The 13,485-nt window shown below is 50.8% G+C and overlaps 5 protein-coding genes across 5 annotated transcripts; 3 read left to right on the forward strand and 2 right to left on the reverse strand.

The window, feature by feature from the left end:
• Window positions 1-2,042: 2,042 nt before the first annotated feature.
• J7T55_011022 (uncharacterized protein) lies at window positions 2,043-3,860 on the forward strand (the record flags this gene model as incomplete). The annotated part of the gene is made up of 2 exons (XM_053135132.1): window positions 2,043-3,053; window positions 3,123-3,860. 2 exons carry the CDS (start codon window positions 2,043-2,045, stop codon window positions 3,858-3,860), a joined length of 1,749 nt encoding a protein of 582 aa, XP_052987090.1.
• Window positions 3,861-4,943: 1,083 nt separating this feature from the next.
• On the reverse strand, window positions 4,944-6,980 carry J7T55_011023 (uncharacterized protein; the record flags this gene model as incomplete). The annotated part of the gene is made up of 1 exon (XM_053135133.1): window positions 4,944-6,980. The coding sequence occupies one exon, from the start codon at window positions 6,978-6,980 to the stop codon at window positions 4,944-4,946; it is 2,037 nt and encodes a 678-aa protein (XP_052987091.1).
• Window positions 6,981-8,177: 1,197 nt separating this feature from the next.
• Window positions 8,178-11,235, forward strand: J7T55_011024 (uncharacterized protein; the record flags this gene model as incomplete). Its single annotated transcript, XM_053135134.1, has 2 exons — window positions 8,178-8,659; window positions 8,748-11,235. The coding sequence occupies 2 exons, from the start codon at window positions 8,178-8,180 to the stop codon at window positions 11,233-11,235; spliced, it is 2,970 nt and encodes a 989-aa protein (XP_052987092.1).
• A 448-nt stretch (window positions 11,236-11,683) lies between these two features.
• On the reverse strand, window positions 11,684-12,345 carry J7T55_011025 (uncharacterized protein; the record flags this gene model as incomplete). Its single annotated transcript, XM_053135135.1, has 2 exons — window positions 11,684-11,803; window positions 11,881-12,345. The coding sequence occupies 2 exons, from the start codon at window positions 12,343-12,345 to the stop codon at window positions 11,684-11,686; spliced, it is 585 nt and encodes a 194-aa protein (XP_052987093.1).
• A 442-nt stretch (window positions 12,346-12,787) lies between these two features.
• Window positions 12,788-13,199, forward strand: J7T55_011026 (uncharacterized protein; the record flags this gene model as incomplete). Its single annotated transcript, XM_053135136.1, has 2 exons — window positions 12,788-12,959; window positions 13,045-13,199. 2 exons carry the CDS (start codon window positions 12,788-12,790, stop codon window positions 13,197-13,199), a joined length of 327 nt encoding a protein of 108 aa, XP_052987094.1.
• Between the last annotated feature and the right edge of the window lie 286 nt (window positions 13,200-13,485).

Consider the following 13,485-nt stretch of genomic DNA (forward strand, 5'->3'; position numbering starts at 1 on the left):
ATGCTGCCCTCTAGTTTGATAAATGGTTGTTTATTCTGTCACTCTTACGATCGTGGGTTTTCCCCCGAGATCTCGCCTGTTTTTCGTTTTATTCTTTTGATTTAGTGATTGAGTTGGAAAAGCTTGGAGAAGTGACTTTTTAAACAAGCATCGGATACATGGACTGATGAGGGTGGATCTTACCCTCGTTTCCGAGCTAGAGACCTCTATGCAAAATACACACTCGTTGTCCCATCATGCTATGTCATAGATTTAGAATGATTGTGATCTAATTACGGACGGAAATAACGCGAACCCGAAGATACACAAAAATCCAGTAACGGGAGCTTTATGGATTCTGGAGGTGGTCGAGTGAGAGACCCGTCAATGAGAAGAGATCGTTTCCCTGTGAAGCCAGCAGAATTTCATACACATGATCTAGCTAATCGTCAATAAAATCTCTGCATCTGCCGTCTTATAAAGTAAATAGCCCAATGCCCCTATTCAAAATATTGGATGGAGTCAAAACAACATTACCCAAGATTTTCCGGATCTAGAAAGTCACCGCTATACTGACCTGTGATTACCAAAGCGATGGTTGGCAGCTCGGCGGAAGCTATGCAATCTCAATGAGGATCTCAGTTCACTGCGCTAGTGCTCTATAGCGCAAGAACCTTGAAAAGAGGAGCTTGGGGACCTCCAGAGCCAACCCCGTGGGCATTAGGATGATTCGAGAACGTTACTCCAGATTCCCCAGGCCAAAGACCTCGTGCTGTTCTCTTCGAGCGGCGTCCTTGTTGGCCGCAGCCGACGCCGATCCCACCTCGACCCACAATCTGGCCGAGAAACCATGCCGATCGTCCCGACCTGCTCCACAAAAAAGCCCAGTACCATTTCAATCCGACAGTAGGGCTACGCGGATTGTGGATAACGAGATTGCGCTTCAGGCATGGCTTCCCAGAGCCGCGGAATCTTCACGGACGCCGCGTCGGGAACTTCACCAAGCTTTCTGCCAAGGGTTGTTAAGCCTCCGCGGCTTGTCTTGGCTAGCAGACAATCACACCCCAACCTACGAACATGAGCCGCGATCGACGACGTTCAAGATCCGCGCATGGATGGATAAATATGTTCTGGAAACGCCCAAGCTTATTGAAAGCCCATGAATAGCACCCACGATGTTGGGTGAAAGACCCAGACGAGTCAATGATCGCAGGCCGACTGATTCCCCAAGTACACACACAGGCCAGAATATCCCGACTTCAAGACGGAGCCCAAAACTGGCCAACGCACGCTCAGGATCCAGCGCGACCTGTGGTCTTCTTCCATTATCTTGCCCGAGATCTTCTTTTTTAGCCAATCCTCGCCGTTCCCGATCCTCCAGGACCAGTCCCTCCAGGGCCCAGAATACCACCGCGAGTATGGCCGAGTACACGACTCCATCCCCGGAGAAGTAGTGGACTCACCTGGAGACAATTCAGGGGGCCTACTGGGGAACATTACTCTTGCCTTTCTCCAGGCTTACAAACACGGTCTTCATGAGGGGTTCCCGTGCACACCAGCCACTCATCCAGAACGCTACGGGCTTCCTACTTGGTGTTCCGAGGGTGATAGCCGTCCGGTATAATTAACTGGCCTCCAACACGATCCCAAAGCCTCACTTTAGCCGAAGGCGGTCTAACCGGTCGGCCGCATTCCGGCGTGTCTTCTACAGACTTCGAGACTGGACTCTTACACCACTACGAATCATGTGCGCGTTCTGACTATTTGATTGGTTTCAATGACGCGTATGGACTGCGGCTCGTTGTCCCGAATGACCTTGGAGATGATCGTGGACTTACAGGCTCGGAGATAAAGTAGGGGATTTCGGAAGACACGAAGTGCTGAAGGAGCAGATGAAGAGCAGGGGGCAGGTACACCGATTAGGAACAAGCACCAAGGAAATTTATTGTTAAAAGGTTGCTTGTTGACCATCTTAATTTCAAATATACTGAGCTTTCCTTTGTCGATACTCCTTTACTTCGTTGCACCTCCTTAACCCCTACCATCGATTGCAACACAACACAATGGTCGCCGGAGGAGCTGTAACCAGCCAGTCGGCCGTTGGCCGCGCCGCTGCCGGCAAAGAACACGGCATCGTAGGCATGCTGAAGAATCCATACGTCTTCATGACCTGCGCCTTCGCCAGCATCGGCTGCTGCATGTATGGATACGATCAGGGCGTCATGTCCTCGATCCTGGTGATGGAGAACTTCCAAGCCCAGTTCCCCGACCTGATGGGCTCAACCATCCAGGGCTGGCTCGTCGCTGCCCTCGAGCTTGGTGCCTGGGCGGGCGCCCTTTTCTGCGGCTGGCTGGCCGATTCCATCTCGCGGAAATACGCTATGATGGTTGCCGTTATCATCTTCACTGCAGGCACGTGCCTACAATTCGCCGCCACCAAGTCCGACCACCTTTTCGCCGGCCGTGTCATTGGAGGTTTTGGTATCGGCATGTTCTCCATGGTTATTCCGCTCTACCAAGCTGAAATAGCGCCCCCTGAGCTCCGCGGTGGTCTCGTGTCTCTGCAGCAGCTTTCGATTACGATCGGTACTGCGGTTGCTTTCTGGCTGGACTACGGAATGCACTTCGTTGGCGGTAGCGAGTGCAAGCCATATGGTGTTCCGGAGGCCGATTGGTACCTCGAGGACGGCTCCTTCAACTACAATGCCGCTCATGGTCATCTTTGCTCGGGAGAAAAAGACATCTCGTGGAGATTTCCCCTGGCACTCCAGCTCATCTTCGCCTGGACACTCTTTGTTGGCATGTTCTTCCTACCTTTCAGCCCGCGTTGGCTTGCAATGAAACACCGTGACGAGGACTGCTTGTCTGCCCTGTCCAAACTGCGACGACTCACACCCGAGGACCCGGTTCTGCGAACTGAATTCCTCGAGATCAAAGCCGCAGTCATGTTCGACGATGAGGTTGAGTCGGAGCTGGCCCAGAATGGCCGCTTTGGCACCTGGAAGCCAATGTTCCAGATGAACATGTTGAAGCGTGTTGCAATCGGTGTCTGGATCATGATCTTCCAACAATTTGTAAGTCCTCACAAACAGGTTCAGCATCGCTATGTAGCATAGCATAATACTAATGGCTGCTGCACATAGACTGGTATCAACTCCGTTCTCTACTATGCACCTCAGATTTTCGCAACATTTGGCTTCACGGACACCACCACAACGCTCCTCGCTACCGGAGTTACTGGAATTTTACAAGTTCTATTTACTTTCCCCGCCGTACTCTATCTTGACAAGTTTGGCCGCAAGACCTTTCTTATGGCGGGTGCCATCGGAATGATGGCATGCCACGTCGTTGTCGCCGCGGTCGAAGGTTCCTTCGAGGACGACTGGCCGTCACACCGCGCCGGCGGCTGGGTCGCCATCGTATTCATCTGGCTCTTTGCCGTAAACTTCGCCTATAGCTGGGGACCCGTGTCGTGGGTCCTGGCCCAAGAGATTTTCCCAAACTCCCTTCGGTCTCGGGGTGTTTCAATTGTCGCTTCCACCAACTGGATGTTCAACTTTGTCATTGGTCTTACAACTAAAGACATGCTGGCATCGATGAAGTACGGAACTTACATATTTTTCGCGTGCTTCTGCGCCATGGGCACTTTGTTTGTTTGGAAGATGGTTCCGGAGACCAAGGACAAAACGCTGGAAGAGCTCGATATCTACTTTGGTGGCGACGATACCACTATTGCTCAGGAAGACAAAGCTAGGATGGACCGGATCTATGCGCAACTCGGGTTATCTGGTGTTGAGCGGCCGGAAGACTTAGCGGAGAAGGACATTGCCGGTGTACAGCACCTTGATTCTGACTCTGTAACGCCTCCCAGCAAAGCGTAAAATGCGCTGGTTGATGTATATGCTCTCAGCATGTCGTTGTACAAGGCGTTGAATGCTTCCCTCTGGGACTGATTCCTAAGGAGCTTGTACGCGTTCTTGATCTTCGCACGGCACTCCTATTGTTAGTAGAAAGACCTGCCAGTCTGTAGCAGATACCCTTTGTCGATAGCAGAGTTACCTTGACGAATTCCATTGGGTCGAAATTATTGATGGACCCGGAGCTGTCTATATTCCGCATCATGCGTCGATTTTCTCGCTCGAGAAGCATCTTCAAAAGTTGAATTGTCGATATGTCTTCGAGAGGCGTGTATTCGTACAGCAAATAATGCTCGAGGAGATGCGGAGACGACGTAGTTTGCAAGGTAGCCCGAATGATCAATGAAAGATTACATGTGTAGGACCCTAGAATTAGTTTCGATGACAGAGCAGTCGCGTACAGAGAACCTCAGAGAGATACAAAAAATGTACAGGATGTTGTTTGAATTTCTCGACTTAGACGAGATTTCACGCAATGTTTGGATGGTTTAAAATTCGTGAGAAAGAACAACCTCTGGAGTCGTGGAGAATTTGCGCTAAATCCCACTCGATGAGAGCACAACGCCCTGATCGTGGAACGCGGACGGAGACCCTTCTGTTCGGGGAAGGGCATCAGCTCTCCATGTCCAAGAACATTCGTCGATCGCCAAATGTTGCCGCGGTCTTCGATCATTTGTTGCATGCAACATGTCTATGGCTGCTCAAGTGTAAAAAGAAAAGGATTGATGCGGAGTAAGCCATCGACTTTGGTGTCACCACACTCATCGAGAACAGCCGGGAATTTGAAGATGACAAGGCGTGTGCGATTTGATTGGAGGTGTTCAAAAGTAAAATGCAAAGATGCGAAGATATAATTCAAAAATTTACAATTGCATTAATTAGTATCTCACAATCCCTTTTATCTGCCTTCATTTTATGTGTCCTACGTACCTGGGTAACAATAATGTCATAGTTTCCCATGGAAAACAACTTTATAATCTTTTTTAGAAAAGCATCAATATTTGTTAGTCCTTTCTAAAACTATTCAACGTACAAATCTGTAGATGACTAAATAAGCTCCCCTAGTCTAATGCTCGCAGATTCGCCAGATAAAGAAATAAATCGACCAAGAGCCATGAGAGGGAAGTAGTGACGATACAAAGTATACCCCATGTAGAGGAAATTTGGAAACCCTGTTCCAGTAAAGAGATTTTCAGACCATGATATGCCCTTGCCCCGAACATCATTCTGGTTGCGGATCAAGTACTCGACGCCTCTCACCACCGCTTCATCGGTTGAAGTGCACGTCGTTAAGAGTGCCATTAGAGCCCATGCCGTTTGTGAAGGAGTCGAAGAGCCGATTCCCTGTTTCTCCGGATCACGGTAGGTTTCGAGACTTTCGCCCCACCCACCATCGCTGTTTTGTACAGTCTTGATCCACTGTGAGCCGTTTAACGTCATACTCATGACTTGATCGTCCTCTGTGAAGTATGAGAGCCCGCACAATACATTGCTGGTGCCGTAGATGTAGTTGACTCCCCATCGACCGTACCACGCGCTGCTTGTCTCCTGAGTACGGGCCAGGTATGAGATGCCACGATGGGATGCGAGAACTATCTGGTCCAGAAGTCCCTCGTCAATTTCGATCTTGTGTTCCCGACCTTTCTGGATCAGGAGGCCGAAAGCCTCCAAGATATGGCCGGTAACATCTGCACTTGAAGGATCACAGAGGCTGTCCATATCGCTGAAGGGGATCTTGTTCAGCCACAGCTTGTCGTTGTCCACGTCAAAGGCACCCCAGCCTCCATCCTTGTTCTGCATCCCACATGTCCACTTTGCCGCGTGTACCACGGCTTTGGAGTGGGTCGCGTGAGGGTTCTGGCTGATCATGGCCAAGATAGCTGCAGCTGTGTCATCCACGTCAGGATACCACTCATTGCAGTATTCAAACGAGAACCCTCCTGGTGTCGAATTTGGACTGTAAACTCGCCAATCGCCCTCTGGCCCCATCACTTGGCGCCTTTTCAGCCAGTCCACTGCTTTCTCAAGGCGAGGGTCGTCAACGGAAACACCAGCATCGCACAGGCCCCTCGTCATGAGCACAGTATCCCACACTGGGGACGGACAAGCCTGGAGCCGTTTTCCTCGTTCGTCCTGCCAGGTGAATCTTTCGAGAGCCTCAATCCCAAGACGGACTGGGTCGCTATCAACATTGTAACCTTCAAGGAGCAGAGCGTGGACACCGGCGTGCATGGGCGGGATATATCCTGCAAAATCTCCAGAAGGCTCTTGGCGTTCCAAAATCCATTTCACGCATTGCTGGCGAGCGTACTGACGGAGAGGGTTCCTGCGCAAGCCGCCCAGCCAGAATAGGACCTTGTCGACAGCGCTGAAAGCAAATGACAAATAGCCCGAGCTGAACATTTCTTGGAATGAGGGGACTAGTGGCACCATTTTGTCGAGTGGGTTCCGCCAGATCTCGTCCAGGAAGGTGTTCTTCGCGGAATGGCCGTTTGGCAAGGCATAGACCGGTCGGTGATGGGCAATTATGAGCATCGGAATAATAGTCAACCTCGCCCAAGATGACAACTTGTAGACGTTCATGGGAACGGAGGGCGGTACGAGGATGAATTCGACTGGGAGTTGCGGCGTAGCGTCCCACGGGAACAGCCCGAACTGAGCAAAGAAAAACCTCGTGAAGATGCGCACTTTCTCTACTCCGCCAGAGGACAGGATGAAGCGTCTTGCTAGATCCATCTCCGGTGCGTCTGGAGACTCTCCCAGGATCTTGAGGGCCAGATATGCTTCACAGCTCGTCGATACATCTCCCGGGTGCTCTGGGGCAATGGACCACGACCCATCATCTTGTTGTTGTCCAAGCAAGTAGCGTCTGTATTCGTCGGCACAGGGGATTTCTTTCATATCTGGATGTATTACAAGATAGAAAAAGATTTGCTCCGCCGTCATGGTAACATTGGAGCGCAATTCACCGCACCAGTGACCATCTAGCTCGGCAATGTCCCATGCATATTCAACAGCCTTCGCAACGGTCTTCCTTGCCTGCTCGACTAGCCTTGAGGCTGGCGCCTGGTTTGAGGAAGACATCGCGGTAGGTTCAGCTTGATGAAGTGTAAAAAGACGACTCATGAATCTATGGCTTAAGAAAATGATGACCATCCAAAATGAGGATCAAGAAGTGGCAGACCTTCTTATAGTGAAATCAAGAAACAAGAAGTATCATTGAATATTGGTCCGGAAGACGCCCTGGTTCGTGGTCCGACTGAGGCGAAGACGTGCTCCGATGCAAAGAGCGAACCGACGCAGAGAGCATCGTTAGCAGTCTACCGTTCGGGAAGTTCAGAAAGGTTGCATATCACGATATTGAGCCGGAGGTTTTCGACGTGGCGTATGCATATCTGCTGATGATCCCGATTATTACATCGCAAAGATCCCCATAGCATGCAGCCCAACAAGCCACAAGCGTCAGGTGTAACTCGACTGTGTCTCAGGATCCGTTGAACATTCTCTTGTATTACCTATATATATTGCATGGTGATCACATTGTCCAAGCCACCGAGAACATTTTAAATGAAAAACGAAAAGGGAAAAAGAAAAAGAAGCCTCAACGCCCGCGGCTTTGTCAGCCTACTAGCTCAGACTGGACAACTAACCTCAGATTTGAAAGAAGAAGATGAAGGGCTGCTTCTAAGAGTTGCAAATGCAGAGTTTGGAAAAGTAGGATCTGAAGCTCGATGTACTTATAAGTGAACAAAACAAGGTTATTGAATTGTTAAATATAGAAAGAAAGCGTATAATGAAAAAACGTAGTGTGGATATGCAAAGGTGGGTCACAAAGGGGTCGGGCGGATAGTGAGCAATCACTGGAATCTATCTTAAGTGACATTTCCAAAATACCCAAGTCTGAAATACCGCTTTGGTAAGTCAATCGAGTGACATTCTGTAGGATGATAGGAGTAAGACATAAAGAATGCTATCGCCTTTGGTCCAGATTCTGGGATCTTATTACTTGCCACTTCCCTATATAGATCCTGACTTTGACTAGGAGACTTGAAAATGATTCGAGTAAGACGGGTAAAAAAGCCCCACCAAGGCCTTTTCTCGCTTTATTGAATTGGATGCAATTATCCGTGCCTCTGTGTTATGCGGATACAAATGGGGGTAATCTAACACCTCCGTTGATGCGGGGAAAGACTTGGCCATTTCGACGTGACTGTGTAACCCGCGCATGTCGACCCAAGAAATCTAATTTGTTCAAGGCGACCTCGGTGTAGCTATTCTACGATGCCTCTTCAAAATTTTGTGAGATCGCCCACGGCATTAGACTCAGCGATTCCTGAGGAAGGACCTGTTATGTTTTCCAGAAGCCCACAGGCCTCCGTCGAGTTACAGAACTCGGTCGTTGTTGTGGACCAGCGCGATTATGAAGGAGTGCACATCGCGGCAAGAAATCTAGCTGATGATTTTTCTCGGGTTACGAAGGAGCCTCCGAGGAACATCCTTATAAGCGATAACGCGCGCATTGACGTCCATGGAGGCGTCGCCATTATCATAGGCTGCATCAAGTCCAGCTCCTTGGTGCAGGAACTGGAAAACAGCGGAAAAGTTGATTTTTCTGCCATTCGAGGGAAATGGGAGTCGTTTCAAACGAGTCTTGTCCGTGACCCTTTCGAAGGCTGCAGTTGGGCACTAGTCATTGCTGGTAGTGACAAAAGAGGCACAATATACGGTACCTATACATTGTCAGAGCAGATTGGCGTGTCTCCGTAAGGTGGCCCCCTCCTCGTCTGCATTTATTCACCATGTCGACCAATGATTAAGTATTCGCCCACGTAACTGACTGAAAATTCGAAGATGGTATTGGTGGGCTGATGTGCCACCACAGCACCATTCTCAAATCTTTGCTACCGATAAGACCAACATTCATGGCCCTCCCAGTATCAAGTACCGTGGAATTTTTATCAACGATGAAGCTCCAGCACTTACAGGCTGGGTGCGCGAGAAGTTCGGCGGGTACAACGTGAAATTTTACGAAAAGGTCTTCGAGCTTCTGCTTCGGCTAAAGGCGAACTTTCTGTGGCCTGCAATGTGGCCGGGCTATCCAAACCCAGGAGCAAGTTTCTTCACAGATGACCCGGACAACCAGAAAGCTGCCGACACACACGGAATTGTGATGTCGACATCCCACCATGAGCCGATGCAGAGGTTGAGCAATGAGTGGCTGGCGGAGGGCAATCCCTTAGGGACTTGGGACTGGATCAGCAACAAAGAGAAGATCACCCAATTTTTCAGAAAGGGCGTGGAGAGGGCACAAGATTATGAGAGCTACTTTACCATGGGCATGAGGGGCGAGTATGACACGAAAATGAAAGGTGAGGATCCAGCAGCTGTCGTGAGAGACGTTTTGCGTACGCAGAGGTCTCTCATAAAGGAAGTCCATGGACGAGAAGATGCAGTGCCGCAATTGCTGGCATTGTACAAGGAAGTGCAAGTGCAGTATGAGAGTGGGAGACTAGGCGTACCTGACGATGTGACGCTGTTGTTTTCGGATGACAATTTCGGGAGCATTAGGCGGCTTCCACATGGAGATGAGTCCAAAAGGAAGGGAGGAGCGGGACTCTACTACCATCTCGAATATGTTGGGACACCGCGAAGCTACAAGTGGATCAACAGCAACTCTCTGGGCAAGACATGGCACCAGCTGCAGGAAGCCCATAGTCGAGGGGCGAGGCAGATCTGGGTGTTCAACGTGGGAGATATCAAGCCGCTCGAGCTCCCTCTGACATTTGCCATGTCTCTGGCGTGGGACATCAACTCTGTCAAGCCAGATGGTATTCCCGATTTTTTCTTGAGTCTTTCGGCACGGCAATTTGGTGTTGACCTCAGCCAGGATATCGCAAAAGCTTGGCATGAATACGACACACTCGTCGCTCTGCGTCGCCATGAGCACATCGAACCAACGACTTTCTCTCTTCTTCACTACAGAGAAGCCGAACAGATTTGTGCGCAGTGGGAATCGCTCTTGGGGCTCGCACAGTCTATTTGCGACCGTGCCACCGAGGAACAAAAGCCGGCCATCTTCCAGCTGGTGTTGCACCCCATCAAAGCAAGTGCCATCTTCGTGCGCCTGCAGGTCAACCTGGCACGAAACCAGATGTACGCGCGGCAGCGGCGCAACTCCACAAACCTCGTGGCAAAGCGGGTCCTCGAGCTTTTCGATGCTGATTTTGATCTTTCGGAGGAGTACCACACTCTGCTTGGAGGGAAGTGGAACAATATTCTCTCCCAACCACATTACGGTTTTCGGGACACCTGGCACGCCCCGAGTCGAGATATGATCAGTGGACTCTGCTACGTCCAGACGAGGCAAAAGTCGAATCCGATTGTTGGCAACATGGGTGTCATGGTCGAGGGCCACGAAGGAGTGAGGCCAGGCTTGACCAATGAGAACAGTGACTTCACCCACCCGAGTCGCGGAGACTTGGTCCCTGGTGTCACGCTAGGTCTAATGTCTCGTTACAGCACGGATACGAGATGGTTCGAGCTATTCACTCGTGGGCCTTCGACGGTTCACTGGTCCCTGAAAGTGCCGTACCCTTGGGTGAGCTTCTCGAAGGAGTCTGGGACCTTGGTTCCCGGAGAGGACGACCAAAGGATCGATGTTGGAATTCAAGAGGACCTATTGCCAAGCGACTTTGACGAAGTCATTCTCATCGACGTGTTTTCCGAAGAAGGTGACTTCGAACAGATCCATCTACCGGTAACAGGCCGTTTGCTTCCACCAAGCTTTGAAAGGGGCTATGTGGAGATGGATGGGCACATCCGTATTCCAGCGCCGGCAGGACAAAACTTGGAACACTCACATCGATTCCTCCCTGACACAGGTCGATCACAACTAGGATCGATTGCGCTGCGGCCAGACAATGAATACCCAAGTCCGATCTTCGTGGACTACAAATTCTTCGTCTTCTCCGATACCCGGACTACTGGTCGCTCGACTCTTGTCCTATACTTCAACATGACCCTTGACTTTGACCCAACGGATCCCATGGCATACGAATGGAGCATTGACGATGGCCCTATTCATCGAGAACTGTTACTTGAGCCTGAGCCAGCCAGAGATCCAGAGTTACCTTCTCCTGAAGGCTGGCTCACAGCGGTGCAGGACTGCTCATGGAGGAAGCAACATACCCTGAATCCAGATACTGTGTCGAAGGGTGAACACGTCCTCGGTATCCGGCTGCTGCATACGAATCTGATACTAGAAAATATTGCGATCGATCTTGGTGGTCTAAAGGATAGCTATTTAGGGCCACTGGCGACTATTGAGGTGACAAGATGAGATGTGTCTGGTGAGACCGAGTGTTCTGACACGCACTCAGCAGCATCACAAGATGCCTTTAGGTGTCAGCTCTTGCTTGTCAGCTTGATCCTTACCGGCTGGGCAACCAAATCAATGACTTGAAACCCTGTATTATCAGTGATGTGGTAAAGGGGGGCTGATCATCTGTGCACAAATTCATTGGCGAGATCCCGGAGCATGATGGCTCTCCTTGTTGATGTTCGAGAACAAGGGTTATGCTCGCTGTATGAGGGAGAGTGTAGGGGCACGAAGGCATATCCCTCATCACGCGCTTACTGTGCGACTAGGACGGGCAACGTGGAAAGTATAATCGCACATTGGAAGTCGTGGAGTCGCTTTTAGGGTAGAAAAGTGAAGGTAGAGCCTTTCGTCAAACCAGCCAGGTGCCTGATAACAATATTGCCCAAAGCTGTTGTGGTGATCCATGTTAATCATTGTCTGGGAGTGGATTGCTTCCCTCATCGATTCCATGCTCCAGTCTCCGGTGCTCCTGTCGTTTACGAAACAAGTCAAAAGTGGCCTCGCATTGGTCGCAATGGATAGGCGGCTGTCACAGAAAGTAGCAGGTTAGCAGGTCTCTAGCCGTAAGCAAATGTAGGGAGTAATCGAAGATGAATAACTCACAGTATTTTGTTGCAGGAATGAAAGGGGAAAGTATGGCCGTTCGTCTGATACTACGACAAATAATCCCGTCTTTCCATGCCCAGCGGCGTTCCAATTGGAATCCGTATCATGACTAAAGGATAATATCTCATCCCGCATAGCTGCCCATCCTGTTGGTGGATTTGTAGGGAGGTGCTGGTCTAAGAGAATCTCCTTCTGAGCGTAAACCATCTCCCAGGCCCAAGCCACATATGCAAAATTGGTTTCATTACGGCCTAATTTTGAGGGGACAAAGATGCGGGTGCGTGTATCGCCTCCTCCGACTTTTGAGCGTAGAAGCCGTGACTGCTGGTCGGGGTCGATATCGTAGAAGGGTGCAAGGCCGTATGTCTCATCGACCCCATTTGCGTTCAGGAAACGGTCTAGCACTGGGACCCTAACCTTGAGACCCCGGATGATGGCGATAGTAGGGCCTTCGCCGCCCATGGTGGTGCAGCGGGAGTCAGATGACTGAAGGGTGGGCGTATGTGGTGCAGCTATGTGGTGCAGCTCAGCTGTACGAAGGAGGTATGAGGAGGTGTAAGCGGAGCAATTGCTCCCCGCCTTACTGCCTCGGCCACGAATCACACGGCAGGATGCAATGACATCATGTTGCCAAGTGGGGCTGACGTCGCCCAGGCAGCCCCGCCAGCCCACTCCGTAACTGCAATCCACGAACATGTCTGCCGATTGCACCTTGTACAAAGACAAAACACGACCGCCTCGTTCTGATCCAGAGTCTTGTCCCCCGCTCTTCTACTTCCTCACGCTCCCACTACCACTCCCACTCCCACTCCCACCCAACTTGACACCCTAATCTGATCGACATCAACACCCTCCTCGACACGATACCACCCTGAAGCTGCAAGACAGACCGTCAGCCTGCAACATGTACCAGCACATCTACACCCTCTTCCTCCAGCTCTGCCTGGCCGCCCTCGCCTTTGCCGCCCCCGTCGCACAGGAGATCTCTGCCAGCACCGTCAACAACAGCTGGCAGTATGGCACCGGTGGTGGAATCATCGGCTTCATCGTGTTGATCCTTGACATTATCGTCTTCAGTACGTCCACGGCCCATCAAGTCCCCCTCCCTTTGTAGAGGTCACCGCTCAGTCCAGCCTGCTAACCCGCCCGTCCCCACCACAGTCGAGGTCCTGAAGTCCAACCGCCCTCCCATCCACAAGCTGCTCTGGTGCCTCGGCGTCTTCGTCTTCCCCATCGTCGGCCTCATCGTCTACTTCTTCTTCTCCGACCGTGCCAAGCACAACAGCGGCAGCGGCTCCTACGAGCCTCTGCCCTAATCAACACGAAGTGTCACACACAATGCCAATGGCCCAAGTCATGTGAAGGAGTCATTCGAGGCGTTGGTTTGGGTGCCCATGCATGCGATGCTGGTGTGGGAAAATTCATCATGGGCCAAATAAGAATGTGATGTCGTTGCAGAAGAGGCGTTTGATGGAATGGACTGGAATACACGCAGCGAGCGAGTGAGATCGACAAGGCCAATTTTGGTCAATGCTTTACAGAATTACACGATTATGATTCACGAAACCAATGCGTCTTGACAAGCTCTCCCGTACATCTCAT

The sequence above is a fragment of the Diaporthe amygdali genome (genome assembly GCF_026229845.1).
Source record: "Diaporthe amygdali strain CAA958 chromosome Unknown NODE_52_length_282706_cov_64_790073, whole genome shotgun sequence".
Classification (NCBI taxonomy): domain Eukaryota; kingdom Fungi; phylum Ascomycota; class Sordariomycetes; order Diaporthales; family Diaporthaceae; genus Diaporthe; species Diaporthe amygdali.